We start from the raw sequence: 13,682 nt of genomic DNA on the forward strand, positions 1-13,682 counted from the left end.
AAAATTTTGGAGGAATGGCACAAAGCTTGCATGGCTAGTGGAATGAGTGCAGGAAGAGTGATGGGAGATAAAGGCAAAGAGGTAGTCTAGGCCAGGTGATACAGAGCCTTGCAGGCCATGGAAGAGTATGAATTTTATGTATGTATAGTTGTATATATTCTTAAATATATATCAGATAATATACACATTTGTTCAAATATAAGAAATACACAGGGAAAAAATCTGTAGGTTACTTACCAAATTGATAATAGCTATGTGTCTCTGTGGAGAAAGAGAATGATCAGACTAGGATGGGGGTGTGGTCAGACTTTACCTTTGTATGTAAATGTTTAATAAAGGGAAATATAGTCGTGTGATGTTTGTGGAATTCAAAATTAATTGAAGATGTTGGGTACAACCTATCTCCTGAAGCGGGTTCCTGTGGAGTATAAAGATAATTTACTTGCTTTGTAATATTTGTGAATGTGTGAATTTGTTTTTTAACAATATGTTTAATCCCCCACCCCACCTTTTTTTGCCTCTTTTTCCCCCAGGGAGTTGGTCTTTCAGTCCATGGGCAATTTCGAGTGGCTACAGAAAAGTGTCTTTTTGCCATGCCAGAAACAGCAATAGGTAAACAACCAAATTTTTTTTAAAATTATTTTTAGCATCATCTTTTTTTGATACATTTCAAAGTTTACTGTTGTTGAAGGAATTGATGGAATCTTGTGTGAGATGCTATAGCAAAAAGATTTTTTAAAAATTAAATAGATACTTAGAAGTCTCTATTAGCTCAATTGTATCTGAAAACACAAAACAGAATATTAAAGGAGACATTAACACAGTATAAATAAAAGATGAACACTGTAGGTAAAATATCATTAAGGGAATATATATTTTGCCTTTAGATCTATGCAGTTTTGAGTTGTGATCAAAACTATCATGACAGTTTTCAGTTAATTTTTGTATATCGTGAGGGGTATCCATCATCAATATAAGTCCAAGTTTATTTTGTATATGGAAGTACAATCACTCCAGTACCTAACTGTTGAAAGGGTATTGTTTTGCCACTGAATTGCCTGTGCAGCTTTGTTATAGTTGTCTATAAATGTTGATCATGGTGCCAACACCATGTTGTCTTGGTTACTGTTGCTAAACTTATAGTAAGTCTTAAAATCAGGTAGTAATAATGTTCCACCTTTGTTTTTTGTATCCCACCAAGTTGCTTTGGCTATATAGGTTCTTTATATTTCCATATGTATTTTAGAGTCACTTGTCAATTTCAACAAAAAAGCCTGCAGATGGAGTTAGAGAGAATTAACATCTTAACACTATCTAGTCTTTTTAGACCTGTGAGTAAGATATATTTCTCCATTTATGTAAGTGGTCTCTAATTTCTCTCAGCATGGATTTTTAGTTTTCAGCTTGTAGGTCTTTTGTCAGATTTATTCTTAAAAGTATGTCATATTGATGATGGTTTTGAAAAAACTTTCAGTTCTAATTGTTAGTTACTAGGCTATAGAAATACTGTTGATTTTTAAAATTTACCTTTATCATGGAGACACTAAACTCACTTATTAGTATTAGTTGCTTTAGAAGATTTGATTCTACTCTACTGGAATTCCTAAAGAGACAATTATGTCATTTACAAGTAAGATCAGTTAGACTTTTTCCTTTCTAATCTGGATACCTTTTATTTCTTTCTCTTCCTCTATTGCATAGAATAGAACTTCCGGTACAATATTGGATAGAAGTGGTGGGAGTGAACATTTTTTCCTTGTTTCTGATTTTAGGGGAAAGCATTTAGTCTTTTACCAATTAATTTTGATGTTAAGGGATATATTTTTCATTTAAGATCAGGAACAAGACAGTGATGCCCGCCCTCATCATATCTATTTAATACTGTATTGAAAGTTCTCGTCAGATCAATTAGGCAAGAGAAAGAAATAAAAGGCATCCAAACAGAAAAAGCAGAGGTGAAACTCACTGCTGATGACATGCTTTCTTGTTCCTGATCTTAAATGAAAAATATATCCCTTAACATAAAAATATATGTGTGTGTGTGTGTGTGTGTGTGTGTGTGTGTGTGTGTGTGTGTAGAGAGAGAGAGAGAAAAAAAAACTCTTAACAGCTCCAGCAAAAAACTGTTTGAACTAATAAATAAATACAGCAAAGCTGTAGGATATAAAACCAACACATAAAAACAATAGCATTTCTATACACTAACAATAAAGTATTTGAAAAGTAAACAATTTCATTTACAAAAGTATCAAAAAAGATGAAATACATAGAAATAAATTTAACCAAGGAGGTAAAATCTGTATGGCAAAACCCCGTCTCTACAAAAATAACAAAATGTAGCTGGGTGTGGTGGTGTGCACCTGTGGTCGCAGCTACTTAGGAGGCAGAGGTTAGAGGATGGCTTAAGCCTGGGAAGCAGAAGCTGCAGTGAGCTGAGATCACACCACTGTACAATATTGCCTGGGCAATACAGCCAGACCATGTCACTAAAAAAAAAAAAAAAAGTAGAGATTTGTAGATTTCTGAGAAAACAATTAGAGTGAAAAGGCAACCCATTCCAATCTCTGTACATTACCTAGTTCTCAAGTCAGTTCTACATTTTCAGGTGTCTTGATAGCAATGACCTACTTCTCTGGTACCAATTTTCTGTATTAGTCTGTTCTCACATTGCTGTAAAGAACTACCTGAGACTGGGTAATTTATAAAGAAAAGAGGTTTAATTGGCTCACAGTTCCACAGGCTGTACAGGAAGCATGACTGGGGAGGCCTCAGGAAACTTACACTCATGGTGGAAGATGAAGGGGAAGCAAGTGTATCTTCATATGGCCAGTGGGAGACAGAAGTGGGAAGTGCTATGCACTTTAAAACAACCAGATGAGAACAAGGGGGAAATTTATCCCTCTGACCCAGTCACCCCCCCACACCAGGCCCCTTATCCAACACTGGGGATTACAATTCAACATGAGATTTGAGTGGGGACACAGAGCCAAACCGTATCAGGGCCTTTCAATGAATTTGTTAATTTATTGGCATAAAGTTGTTTATAATTGCTTTTTTTTTTTTTTTTTAAATAAGCAATTATTTTTTTTTTTTTTTTTGACCATGCAGCTGCCAAGTTTAGGGTTTTTTTTTTTTTTTTTTTTTTTGGTTATCTTTTTTTTTTCCCCATTTATTTTATTGCATTTTAGGTTTTGGGGTACATGTGAAGAACATGCAAAATTGTTGCATAGGTACACACATGGCAGTGTGATTTGCTGCCTTCCTCCCCATCACCTACATCTGGCATCTCTCCCCTTGCTATCTCTCCCCAGCTCCCCACCCCCCACCGTCCCTCCCCTATTTCCCCCCAACTGACCCCAGTGTGTAGTGCTCCCCTCCCTGTGTCCATGTGCTCTCATTGTTCAACACCCGCCTATGAGTGAGAACATGCGGTATTTGATCTTCTGCTCTTCTGTCAGTTTGCTGAGAATGATGGTTTCCAGGTTCATCCATGTCCCTACAAAGGACCCAAACTCATGGTTTTTGATGGCTGCATAATATTCCATAGTGTATATGTGCCACATTTTCCCTATCCAATCTATTGTCGATTGGCATTTGGGTTGGTTCCAGGTCTTTGCTATTGTAAGCAGTGCTGCAATGAACATTTGTGTGCACGTGTCCTTATAGTAGAACAATTTGTAATCCTTTGGATATATACCCAGTAATGGGATTGCTGGGTCAAATGGAATTTCTATTTCTAGGTCCTTGAGGAATCGCCACACTGTCTTCCACAATGGTTGAACTAATTTACACTCCCACCAACAGTGCAAAAGTGTTCCTATTTCTCCACATCCTCTCCAGCATCTGTTGTCTCCAGATTTTTTAATGATCGCCATTCTAACTGGCGTGAGATGGTATCTCAATGTTGTTTTGATTTGCATTTCTCAGATGACCAGTGATGATGAGCATTTTTTCATATGTTTGTTGGCTTCATGTATGTCTTCTTTTGTAAAGTGTCTGTTCATATCCTTTGCCCACTTTTGAATGGGCTTGTTAGTTTTTTTCTTGTAAATCTGTTTTAGTTCTTTGTAAATTCTGGATATCAGCCCTTTGTCAGATGGGTAGACTGCAAAAATTTTTTCCCATTCTGTTGGTTGCCGATTCACTCTAATGACTGTTTCTTTTGCTGTGCAAAAGCTGTGGAGTTTGATTAGGTCCCATTTGTCTATTTTGGCTTTTGTTGTCAATGCTTTTGGTGTTTTGGTCATGAAGTCCTTGCCTACACCTACGTCCTGAATGGTTTTGCCTAGATTTTCTTCTAGGGTTTTTATGGTGTTAGGTCTTATGTTTAAGTCTTTAATCCATCTGGAGTTAATTTTAGTGTAAGGTGTCAGGAAGGGGTCCAGTTTCTGCTTTCTGCACATGGCTAGCCAGTTTTTCCAACACCATTTATTAAACAGGGAATCCTTTCCCTATTGCTTGTTTTTGTCTGGTTTGTCAAAGATCAGATGGTTGTAGATATGTTGTGTTGCCTCTGAGACCTCTGTTCTGTTCTATTGGTCTATATGTCTGTTTTGGTACCAGTACCATGCTGTTTTGATTACTGTAGGCTTGTAGTATAGTTTGAAGTCCGGTAGTGTGATGCCTCCCGCTTTGTTCTTTTTGCTTAGAATTGACTTGGCTATGCGGGCTCTCTTTTGGTTCCATATGAAGTTTAAGGTGATTTTTTCCAGTTCTGCGAAGAAGGTCATTGGTAGCTTGATGGGGATAGCGTTGAATCTGTAAATTACTTTGGGCAGTATGGCCATTTTCACGATATTGATTCTTCCTAACCATGAGCATGGAATGTTTCTCCATCTATTTGTGTCCACTCTTATTTCATTGAGCAGTGGCTTGTAGTTCTCCTTGAAGAGGTCCTTTATGTTCCTTGTTAGTTGTATTCCTAGGTATTTTATTCTCTTTGTGGCAATTGTGAATGGAAGTTTGTTCTTGATTTGGCTCTCTTTAAGTCTGTTATTGGTGTATAGGAATGCATGTGATTTTTGCACATTGATTTTGTATCCTGAGACTTTGCTGAACTTGCTTATCAGTTTCAGGAGATTTGGGACTGAGACGATGGGGTCTTCTAGATATACAATCATGTCGTCTGCAAATAGAGACAATTTGACTTCCTCCTTTTCTATTTGAATGCCCTTTATTTCTTTTTCTTGCCTGATTGCTCTGGCTAGAACTTCTAATACTATATTGAATAGCAGTGGTGAGAGAGGGCATCCTTGTCTGGTGCCACATTTCAAGGGGAATGCTTCCAGTTTTTGCCCGTTCAGTATGATATTGGCTGTTGGTTTGTCATAAATAGCTTTTATTATTTTGAGATACGTTCCATCAATACCTAGCGTTTTGAGGATTTTTAGCATAAAGGACTGTTGAATTTTGTCAAAGGCCTTCTCTGCATCAATTGAGGTAATCATGTGGTTTTTGTCTTTGGTTCTGTTTATGTGGTGAATTACGTTTATAGACTTGCGTATGTTGAACCAGGCTTGCATCCCCGGGATGAAGCCTACTTGATCATGGTGGATAAGCTTTTTGATGTGCTGTTGCAATCGGCTTGTCAGTATTTTATTGAAGATTTTTGCATCTATGTTCATCATGGATATTGGCCTGAAGTTTTCTTTTCTTGTTGAGTCTCTGCCGGGTTTTGGAATCAGGATGATGTTGGTCTCATAAAATGATTTGGGAAGAATTCCCTCTTTTTGTATTGTTTGGAATAGTTTCAGCAGGAATGGTACCAGCTCCTCTTTGTATGTCTGGTAGAATTCAGCTGTGAACCCATCTGGACCTGGGCTTTTTTTGGGTGGTAAGCTCTTAATTGCTGCCTCAACTTCAGACCTTGTTATGGGTCTGTTCAGGGTTTCGGCTTCTTCCTGGTTTAGGCTTGGCAGGAGGCAAGTGTCCAGGAATTTATCCATTTCTTCCAGGTTTATTAGTTTGTGTGCATAGAGTTGTTTGTAATAATCTCTGATGATGGTTTGAATTTCTGTGGAATCTGTGGTGATATCCCCTTTATCGTTTTTTATTGCATCAATTTGGTTATTCTCTCTTTTCTTTTTTATTAATCTGGCTAGTGGTCTGTCTATTTTGTTGATCTTTTCAAAAAACCAGCTCCTGGATTTATTGATTTTTTGAAGGGTTTTTTGTGTCTCTATCTCCTTCAGTTCTGCTCTGATCTTAGCTATTTCTTGTCTTCTGCTAGACTTTGAGTTTTTTTTGATCTTGCTCCTCTAGCTCTTTCAGTTTTGACGATAGGGTGTCAATTTTTGATCTCTCCTTGCTTCTCATGTGGGCACTTATTGCTATATATTTTCCTCTAGAGACTGCTTTAAATGTGTCCCAGAGATTCTGGTATGTTGTGTCTTCATTCTCGTTGGTTTCGAAGAACATCTTTATTTCTGTCTTCATTTCATTGTTTATCCAGTCAACATTCAAGAGCAAGTTGTTCAGTTTCCATGAAGCTGTGCGGTTCTGAGTTAGTTTTTGAATTCTGAGTTCTAACTTGATTGCACTGTGGTCTGAGAGACTGTTTGTTACGATTTCCGTTCTTTCGCATTTACTGAGGAGTGATTTACTCCCAATTTTGTGGTTAATTTTAGAGTAGGTGTGATGTGGTGCTGAGAAGAATGTATATTCTGTGTGTTTGGGGTGGAGAGTTCTGTAAATGTCTATTAGGTTTGCTTGGTCCAGGCCTGAGTTCAAGTCCTGGATATCCTTGTTAATTTTCTGTCTGGTTGATCTGTCTAATATTGACAATGGGGTGTTAAAGTCTCCCACTATTATTGTGTGGGAGTCTAAGTCTCTTTGTAAGTCATTAAGAACTTGCCTTATGTATCTGGGTGCTCCTGTATTGGGTGCGTATATATTTAGGATCGTTAGCTCTTCTTGTTGCATTGATCCTTTTACCATGATGTAATGTCCTTCTTTGTCTCTTATGATCTTTGTTGCTTTAAAGTCTAATTTATCAGAGATGAGAATTGCAACTCCTGCTTTTTTTTGCTCTCCATTTGCTTGGTAAATCTTCCTCCATCCCTTTACTTTGAGCCTTTGTGTATCCTTGCATGTGAGATGGGTTTCCTGGATACAGCACACCAATGGGTTTTGACTTTTTATCCAATTTGCCAGTCTGTGTCTTTTGATTGGGGCATTTAGTCCATTTACATTTAGGGTTAATATTATGTGCGAATTTGATACTGCCATTTTGGTGCTAGCTGGGTGTTTTGCCCTTTAGTTGAGCTGGTACTTGTTGTTCCTTTATATGTGTAGAGCCTCTTTCAGGAGCTCCTGTAGAGCTGGCCTGGTGGTGACGAAATCTCTGAGTACTTGCATGTTCCCAAAGGCTTTTATTTTTCCTTCACTTATGAAGCTTAGTTTGGCTGGATGGGAGATTCTGGGTTGAAAGTTCTTTTCTTTAAGGATATTGAATATTGGCCCCCACTCTCTTCTGGCTTGTAGGGTTTCTGCTGAGAGATCTGCTGTGAGTCTGATGGGCTTCCCTTTGTGGATAACCTGACCTTTCTCTCTGGCTGCCCTTAGTATTTTCTCCTTCATTTCAACCCTGTTGAATCTGACGATTATGTGCCTTGGGGTTGCTCTTCTTGACGAATATCTTTGTGGTGTTCTCTGTATTTCCTGGACTTGAATGTTTGCCTGCCTTGGTAGGTTGGGGAAGTTTTCCTGGATAATACCCTGAAGAGTATTTTCCAGCTTGGATTCATTCTCTTCGTCGCATTCAGGTACACCTATCAAACGTAGATTAGGCCTTTTCACATAGTCCCACATTTCTTGGAGATTTTGTTCATTCCTTTTTACCCTTTTTTCTCCAGTCTTGCCTTCCCGTTTTATTTCATTGAGTTGATCTTCGACCTCTGATACCCTTTCTTCTGCTTGGTCAATTCGGCTGTTGATACTTGTGCATGCTTCGCGAAGTTCTTGTGTTGCGTTTTTCAGCTCCATCAATTCACTTATATTCCTTTCTGTTTTGACCATTCTCGTTAGCATTTCATCAAATCTTTTTTCAAAAAGATTTAGTTTCTTTGCATTTGGTTAGAACATGTTCTTTTAGTTCACAGAAGTTTCTTACTACCCACCTTCTGAAGTCTGATTCTGTCATTTCATCACACTCATTCTCCATCCAACCTTGTTCCCTTGCTGGTGAGGAGTTGTGATCCCTTGGAGGAGGAGAGGTGTTCTGGTTTCGGGTGTTTTCATCCTTTTTGCGCTGGTTTCTTCCCATCTTTAAGGATTTATCCACCTGTCGACTTTGTAGTTGCTGGCTTTCAGATTGGGTCTCAGATCTTTCAGACCGACGTTCTGTTTGTTGATGATGAGGTTATTTCTGTTTCTTGGTTTTCCTTCTGACAGTCTGGCCCCCCTGCTGTAGGTCTGCTGAGGTTCACTCCAGGCCCTGCTTGCCTGGGGATCACCTGCAGCAGCTGCTGAACAGTAAGGGTTGTTACCAGTTTTCTTCTTCTGCTATCTTTGTCCCAGAAGGATTCCCACCTAGTGTCAATCTGATCTTTCTTTTATGAGGTGGCTCTTTGGATATATAGGGGTCAGGGAGCTGCTTGAGGAGACGCTCTCTTCTTTATAGGAGTTCAAATGGTGAGCTATGAGCTCTGTTGTTCATTCAGAGCTGCTGGGCAGGTACGTTTAGGTCTGCTGCAGCAGAACTCATAAATTGCTTTTTGTTCCCAGGTGCTCTGTCCCAGGGATTTAGGGCTTTATGAGTTTCGGTTATGCTGCTGCCTTCTCTTTTTTTTTTTTTTTCCTTCAGAGCTGCCCTGCCCAGCAAGGAGGCAGCCTAGTCACTGTCTCTCTGTAGAGGCTTTGCTGAGCTGCTGTGGGTGCTGCCCAGCTGCCGAGTAAGCCTCTCTGCAGTCCTGTTTATATGGGTGTAGTTAGAACTGCTTTGGCAATGGTGGCCCACCTCTATTGAGGCGGAGTCTCTCTGCAGTGGTGGGCTGCCTTGGCAATGGCGGGCTGCCTCAGCATTGGCCGACTACCTCCATAGTGGCAGTGGCGGGCTGCCTCAGTAATGGCGGACACCCCTCCCCCACAGAGCTGGACCGTCCCGGGTTCAGCTGCGCTTGCTGTGAAACTCTCAATCCAGAGTTTCTGATTGCTCTTCTTTTGTGGGGGTGGGACAAGCCGAGTCTGATTGCCTGGCTCCCTGCCTCAGAGCTTTTTTTAAGTTGGTGTTCCAGTCACCTGTTGAAGAGGTGCCGGGGTCTGTTTGTTTTCCCCTGCGGCCACTCACTGCGCTGGCTTAAACAGCGGCACTGAGGTTTGTGGTGCATTTTTTTTTTTTTTTTTTGCCCTGGAATCTGCTGTCCTGGTTCCCTGCTCAGTCCCCTTTTTAAACAGACAAATGGGCGACTTCCCGTGGCTCCAATGACCAGCCAAAAGGGCACCTGGACCGGTGTATTTTGTACGGAGAACCGCTGCTCTGGGGCGCCGACAAAGCAGCCGCGTGGGGCAAAGCAGCGGTGCCAGCCGGCAGAGCCGCGCTGGCTGAAACAGCCGCGCTAGTGACCTGTGGAGCTCCTCCGCCTGGGAATTTCCTAGTCTGTGGGCAATAAAAACGCGGCGTCCACTCACCCTCTGCGCTTTCACTGGGAGCTGCAATCCTGAGCTGTTCCTAAACAGCCATCTTGGATCCTCTTCATAATTGCTTTTTTGTATGTATCTTCTGAAGTTCACATGTTGGAAACTTAATTCCCAACTCAGTGTTACGAGTTGGAACCTGTAATAGGTAAGTGGGTTATGAGGGCTCTGCCCTCATGAATGGATCAATGCCATTATTTTGGAAATGGGTTAGTTATTGCAGGTTGGTTCCTGATACAGGGATGACTTCAGCCCCCTTTCCTCTTGCTCTCTTATCCTGTGTCACTCTTGCCTTTTGCCATGGGTTGATGCAGCAAGAACACCCTCATGTGATGTTGGCACCTTGATATTGGACTTCTTAGCCTCCAGAACTGTGAAAAATAATTTTTTTTTCTAAATTATCCCAGTGGTATTCGTGCAGTGGTATTCTGTCATAACAACACAAAATGGACTAAGACAATTATATTCCCTTATTATCTTTTTAGTGTCTGTAGACTGTAGTGATTTCTGGCTCTCGTATTCTTGATATTGGTCATTGTGTCTTCTCTTTTTTCCCCTAATCAATCTAGTTAGAGGTTTATTCTAAAAAAACAGATTTTTGTTTTCACTTATTTTCTGTTTTGCTGATTTCTGCTTCAGTATTTATTCCTCCTTTTTTCTGCTTATTTTAGATTTTGTTTGCTCTTCTTTGTCTCATTTCCTCAGGTGAAACCTGAGTTGACTTGTGTGAGATGTGGGTATGGAATTTGATTCTACTCTGTTTTTTAATTTCAGTAATTTAAAGACGTTACTACACTTTCTTCTCATTTACATTGTTTCCTACGAAATGTCTCCTCTGGTCCTTATTTTTGTTCCTCTGTGTCTTTTTATTTTCCCTGGCTGCTCTTAAGATTTTCTCTTGATTGCATATTTCAAGCCATTTGATTATGATGTGCTTTGGTGGTCTTCATATTTCTAATGCTTGTGGTGGTTGAGCTATTTTGGTTTATAATTTCTGTCAAATTTGGAAAAATTTTTGCCATTATTTCTACAAATATTTTTCTTTCACCCATTCCCTTTTCAGGAATTCTAGTTATACTTCTATAAGGCTCACTTATGTTTCATTCATTTAATTTCTTTTTCTCTCTCTTTCATTTTAGATAGTTTCTGTTCCTCTGTCTTTATTAATCTTTTCTTCTACAAGATCTAATCTTCCCTTAATCTCATCCAGGTATCTTTCAGCTTATACATTCATTTCAGTTTTCATCTCTGGAAGTATGATTTAGTTCTTCTTTTAAAAAGGGAAATCTTCTTTGTCTTGATTTAACTTTTTGAACACATAGGTTATGTTTATGGTAACTGCGTTAATGTTTTTGTCTGCTAGTTCTTACATTTATGTTCTTTTTTAAAATCACCTCATTATGGTTACTATTTTCCTGCATCTTTAGATAGCTGGTAATTTATTATTGAATTTTAGATATTGTAAACTTTACTTTATTGGGTGCTATTTTTGTGTTCTTTTAAATATTTTTGAAATTTATTCTGAGATTAATTTAAATTCCTGGGAAACATCTTAATATTTTCAAGCATTATAAGATTATTTATTTTCTTGCAGGATTGGAGCAGTGCTCTAACTGGGGCTAATTATTTCCCACTACTGGGGCAAGATCTTACTTTGTATTCTGTGCAGTACCCCATGACATCAATTATGAGTTTTTCTAGTCCAGTTGGTGGGGAACATGATGTTTTCAGTCCTGTGTGGGTTCCCAGTACTGTTCTCTATGATCATTTTCTGTGGTTCTTTCCTTAATCTCATGTAGTGATACAGTTAGGCATTGTGTTCTCACCCAAATTTCATCTTGAATTGTAATCCCCATGTGTCCAGGAAGAGATCTGGCAGGAAGTGATTGGTTCATGGGCAGTTTCTCCCATGCTGTTCTCATGATAGTGAGTTCTTATGGTTTTATAAGGGGCTCTTCCCACGTTGCTCCTCACTCTTTTCTCTCCTGCTACCTTGTGAGAAGGTCCAAGCTTGCTTTGCCCTCTGCCGTGATAGTAAGTTTCCTGAGGCCTCCTAAGCCATGTGGAACTGTGAGTCAATTAAACCTCTTTCCTGTATAAATTACGCAGCCTCTGGCAGTGTGAAAACTTGACTAATCATGTAGTTTCTTTACATACACGCACGTGTGTGAGCACACACACACACACACAAACACACACATATTGTCCATTCCTAAGCTAAGTACTTAAAAGAGACAACTTGCAGATCTCCAGAGCTTTCTCTCTGCAGCTCTGTCTGCTGTGGTACTCTGTTCTGGGAATTCTAGCTGTCTTGGTTTTCCTAGACTCTTAGCTTCATCTTCTCAAATGAGGGACTGTGCTGGGTATGAAGCTGGAGCCGTTCTAGGGTTTACCTTGCTTGTTTTCTGATACTCAGAGACCACTTTTCTTTATTCCTTGATGTTCAGTGTGTTGAAAACATGATTGATCCATATATTGTGTCTGTTTTTATAGTTGTTTCATGTAGGGGAATAAGTCTGGTTCCCGTTACACTATCATGTCCAAAGCGTAAGTCTCCCAGATGGCTACTTTAAATTGGATGATGAAAGATGCTTTCAGAGGAGTTGTCCTTTAAGCTGAGATTTGAATGACAAGAAAGTGTCAGCTACATTAAGAACTGAAAGCAGAATATTGTGGCATTGAGAAAAGTTAGTTCAAGACCCTTAGATAAGAAGGAACTTGGGCTGTTCAAGGAACCAAATGGAGGCATCTGTGTCTGGAATAAGGGCAGGAGTGATGTAACATGTTCTCGAAAGGGTACATGGGGGCCTCTGGTGAAGAGTTAAGATTTAAACCTAAATATGGGAAGTTGTGAAAGAGTGTAAAGCAGGAAATGGCATAATATAGTTTGTATTTATATTTTAATACCATGATTCTGGCTGCTTTGAGGATAATGGATTTTAGGAGTAGCAGAGTAGAAGCAGTGAGATTGTATGAGAGGTTATTACATTACTTGGTGGCTTAAACAGCAGAAATTTTTTTTCTTACTGTTCTGAAGACTGAAAGGCTGAGATCAAGGTGTCAGCAGGTGGTTCTCTTGAGCCCTCTGATGGCTGCCTTCTTGCTCTGTCCTCATATGGCCTTTTCTCTGTTCATATGCATCCCTGGTGTCCCTTCCTTCTCTTATAAGGATACCAATCCTGTTGGATTAAGACCCTGCACTTATGACCTCACTTAACCTTAATTACCTCTTCAAAGACCCTGTCCAAATACAGTTACATCAAGAGTTAAGGCTTCAACATAGGACTTTTTGGAAGGACACAAGGCAGTCCATAGCAGGGAGTAATCAGCATATAGATGCTATCTAAAGTCACAGGCCTTAAGGAACATCTGTATGTAGGAAAGAGGAGGTAGCCTCATATGGAGTTTAGGCACAGTGAGAAAGAGGTCAAGCAGAGGAGGTGGTGCCAGCAAGGTAGACTGGAAAGCAGAATTGGGGAAAGGGGGAAAAAAAGAGAATGTGGCATCCTGGAAGAAAAGAATGTGTTGTCTGGATGGAGGGTTTTTTCCACTTGGGCAGCATGCTTCTGAGGCTCTGGAGCAGCAAGGAGTGTAGAGTGTTGGGGAACTAAAAGAAGACTAGAATAGCTGGAGTATAGAAAGTGAGTAGTAAGGGATGTAGCAGAAAAAGTGGTCAGGGGCCTTGAAGACTTTGATAAAGATGTTTGTTTTAATCCAGGAGAAATAGGCAGCCATGGGAGGATTTTAAGCAGTAGAATGCAAGACTCTGGTATGGATTTGTGTTTTAAAAAGATCACTTTGGCTGTTGTGTGGAGAACGGTTTAGAGGGGAAATCAATGGATGTGGTTACTGATGGGGATTAAGGGGCTGGTACGAGATGGTGTCGAGACTGGATGGTTGCACCCTTTACTAAGGTAGATGATGCTGGAGGAAGATTGTGGGAATGGCGCAGGGAGGTTATGAGTTTACTTGAAACCTAGCTAGTTTGAAGTACTAAGAGATATTTTAGTTTATGGGTGCCTGCTGCGTTTTTTTTTTTTTTTTTTTTT

General features: G+C 39.8%; 1 protein-coding gene across 6 annotated transcripts in view; it reads left to right on the forward strand.

Annotated features, from left to right (window-relative positions):
* Nucleotides 1-13,682, forward strand: part of HIBCH (3-hydroxyisobutyryl-CoA hydrolase) — a 157,298-nt gene that overhangs the window by 92,810 nt on the left and 50,806 nt on the right. For all 6 annotated transcript variants that reach the window (XR_004273258.1, XR_004273257.1, XR_004273259.1 and 3 more), the window contains one exon: nt 534-612. Coding sequence is in view for 3 of the 6 variants with exons in the window: in XM_032292635.1 (XP_032148526.1) it covers nt 534-612 (79 nt within the window). In the remaining 3 variants the exon portion in view is untranslated. The remainder of the gene's footprint in view (nt 1-533; nt 613-13,682) is intronic.

Source organism: Sapajus apella, unplaced genomic scaffold, assembly GCF_009761245.1.
Source record: "Sapajus apella isolate SASKATOON/1434 unplaced genomic scaffold, GSC_monkey_1.0 scaffold28, whole genome shotgun sequence".
Classification (NCBI taxonomy): domain Eukaryota; kingdom Metazoa; phylum Chordata; class Mammalia; order Primates; family Cebidae; genus Sapajus; species Sapajus apella.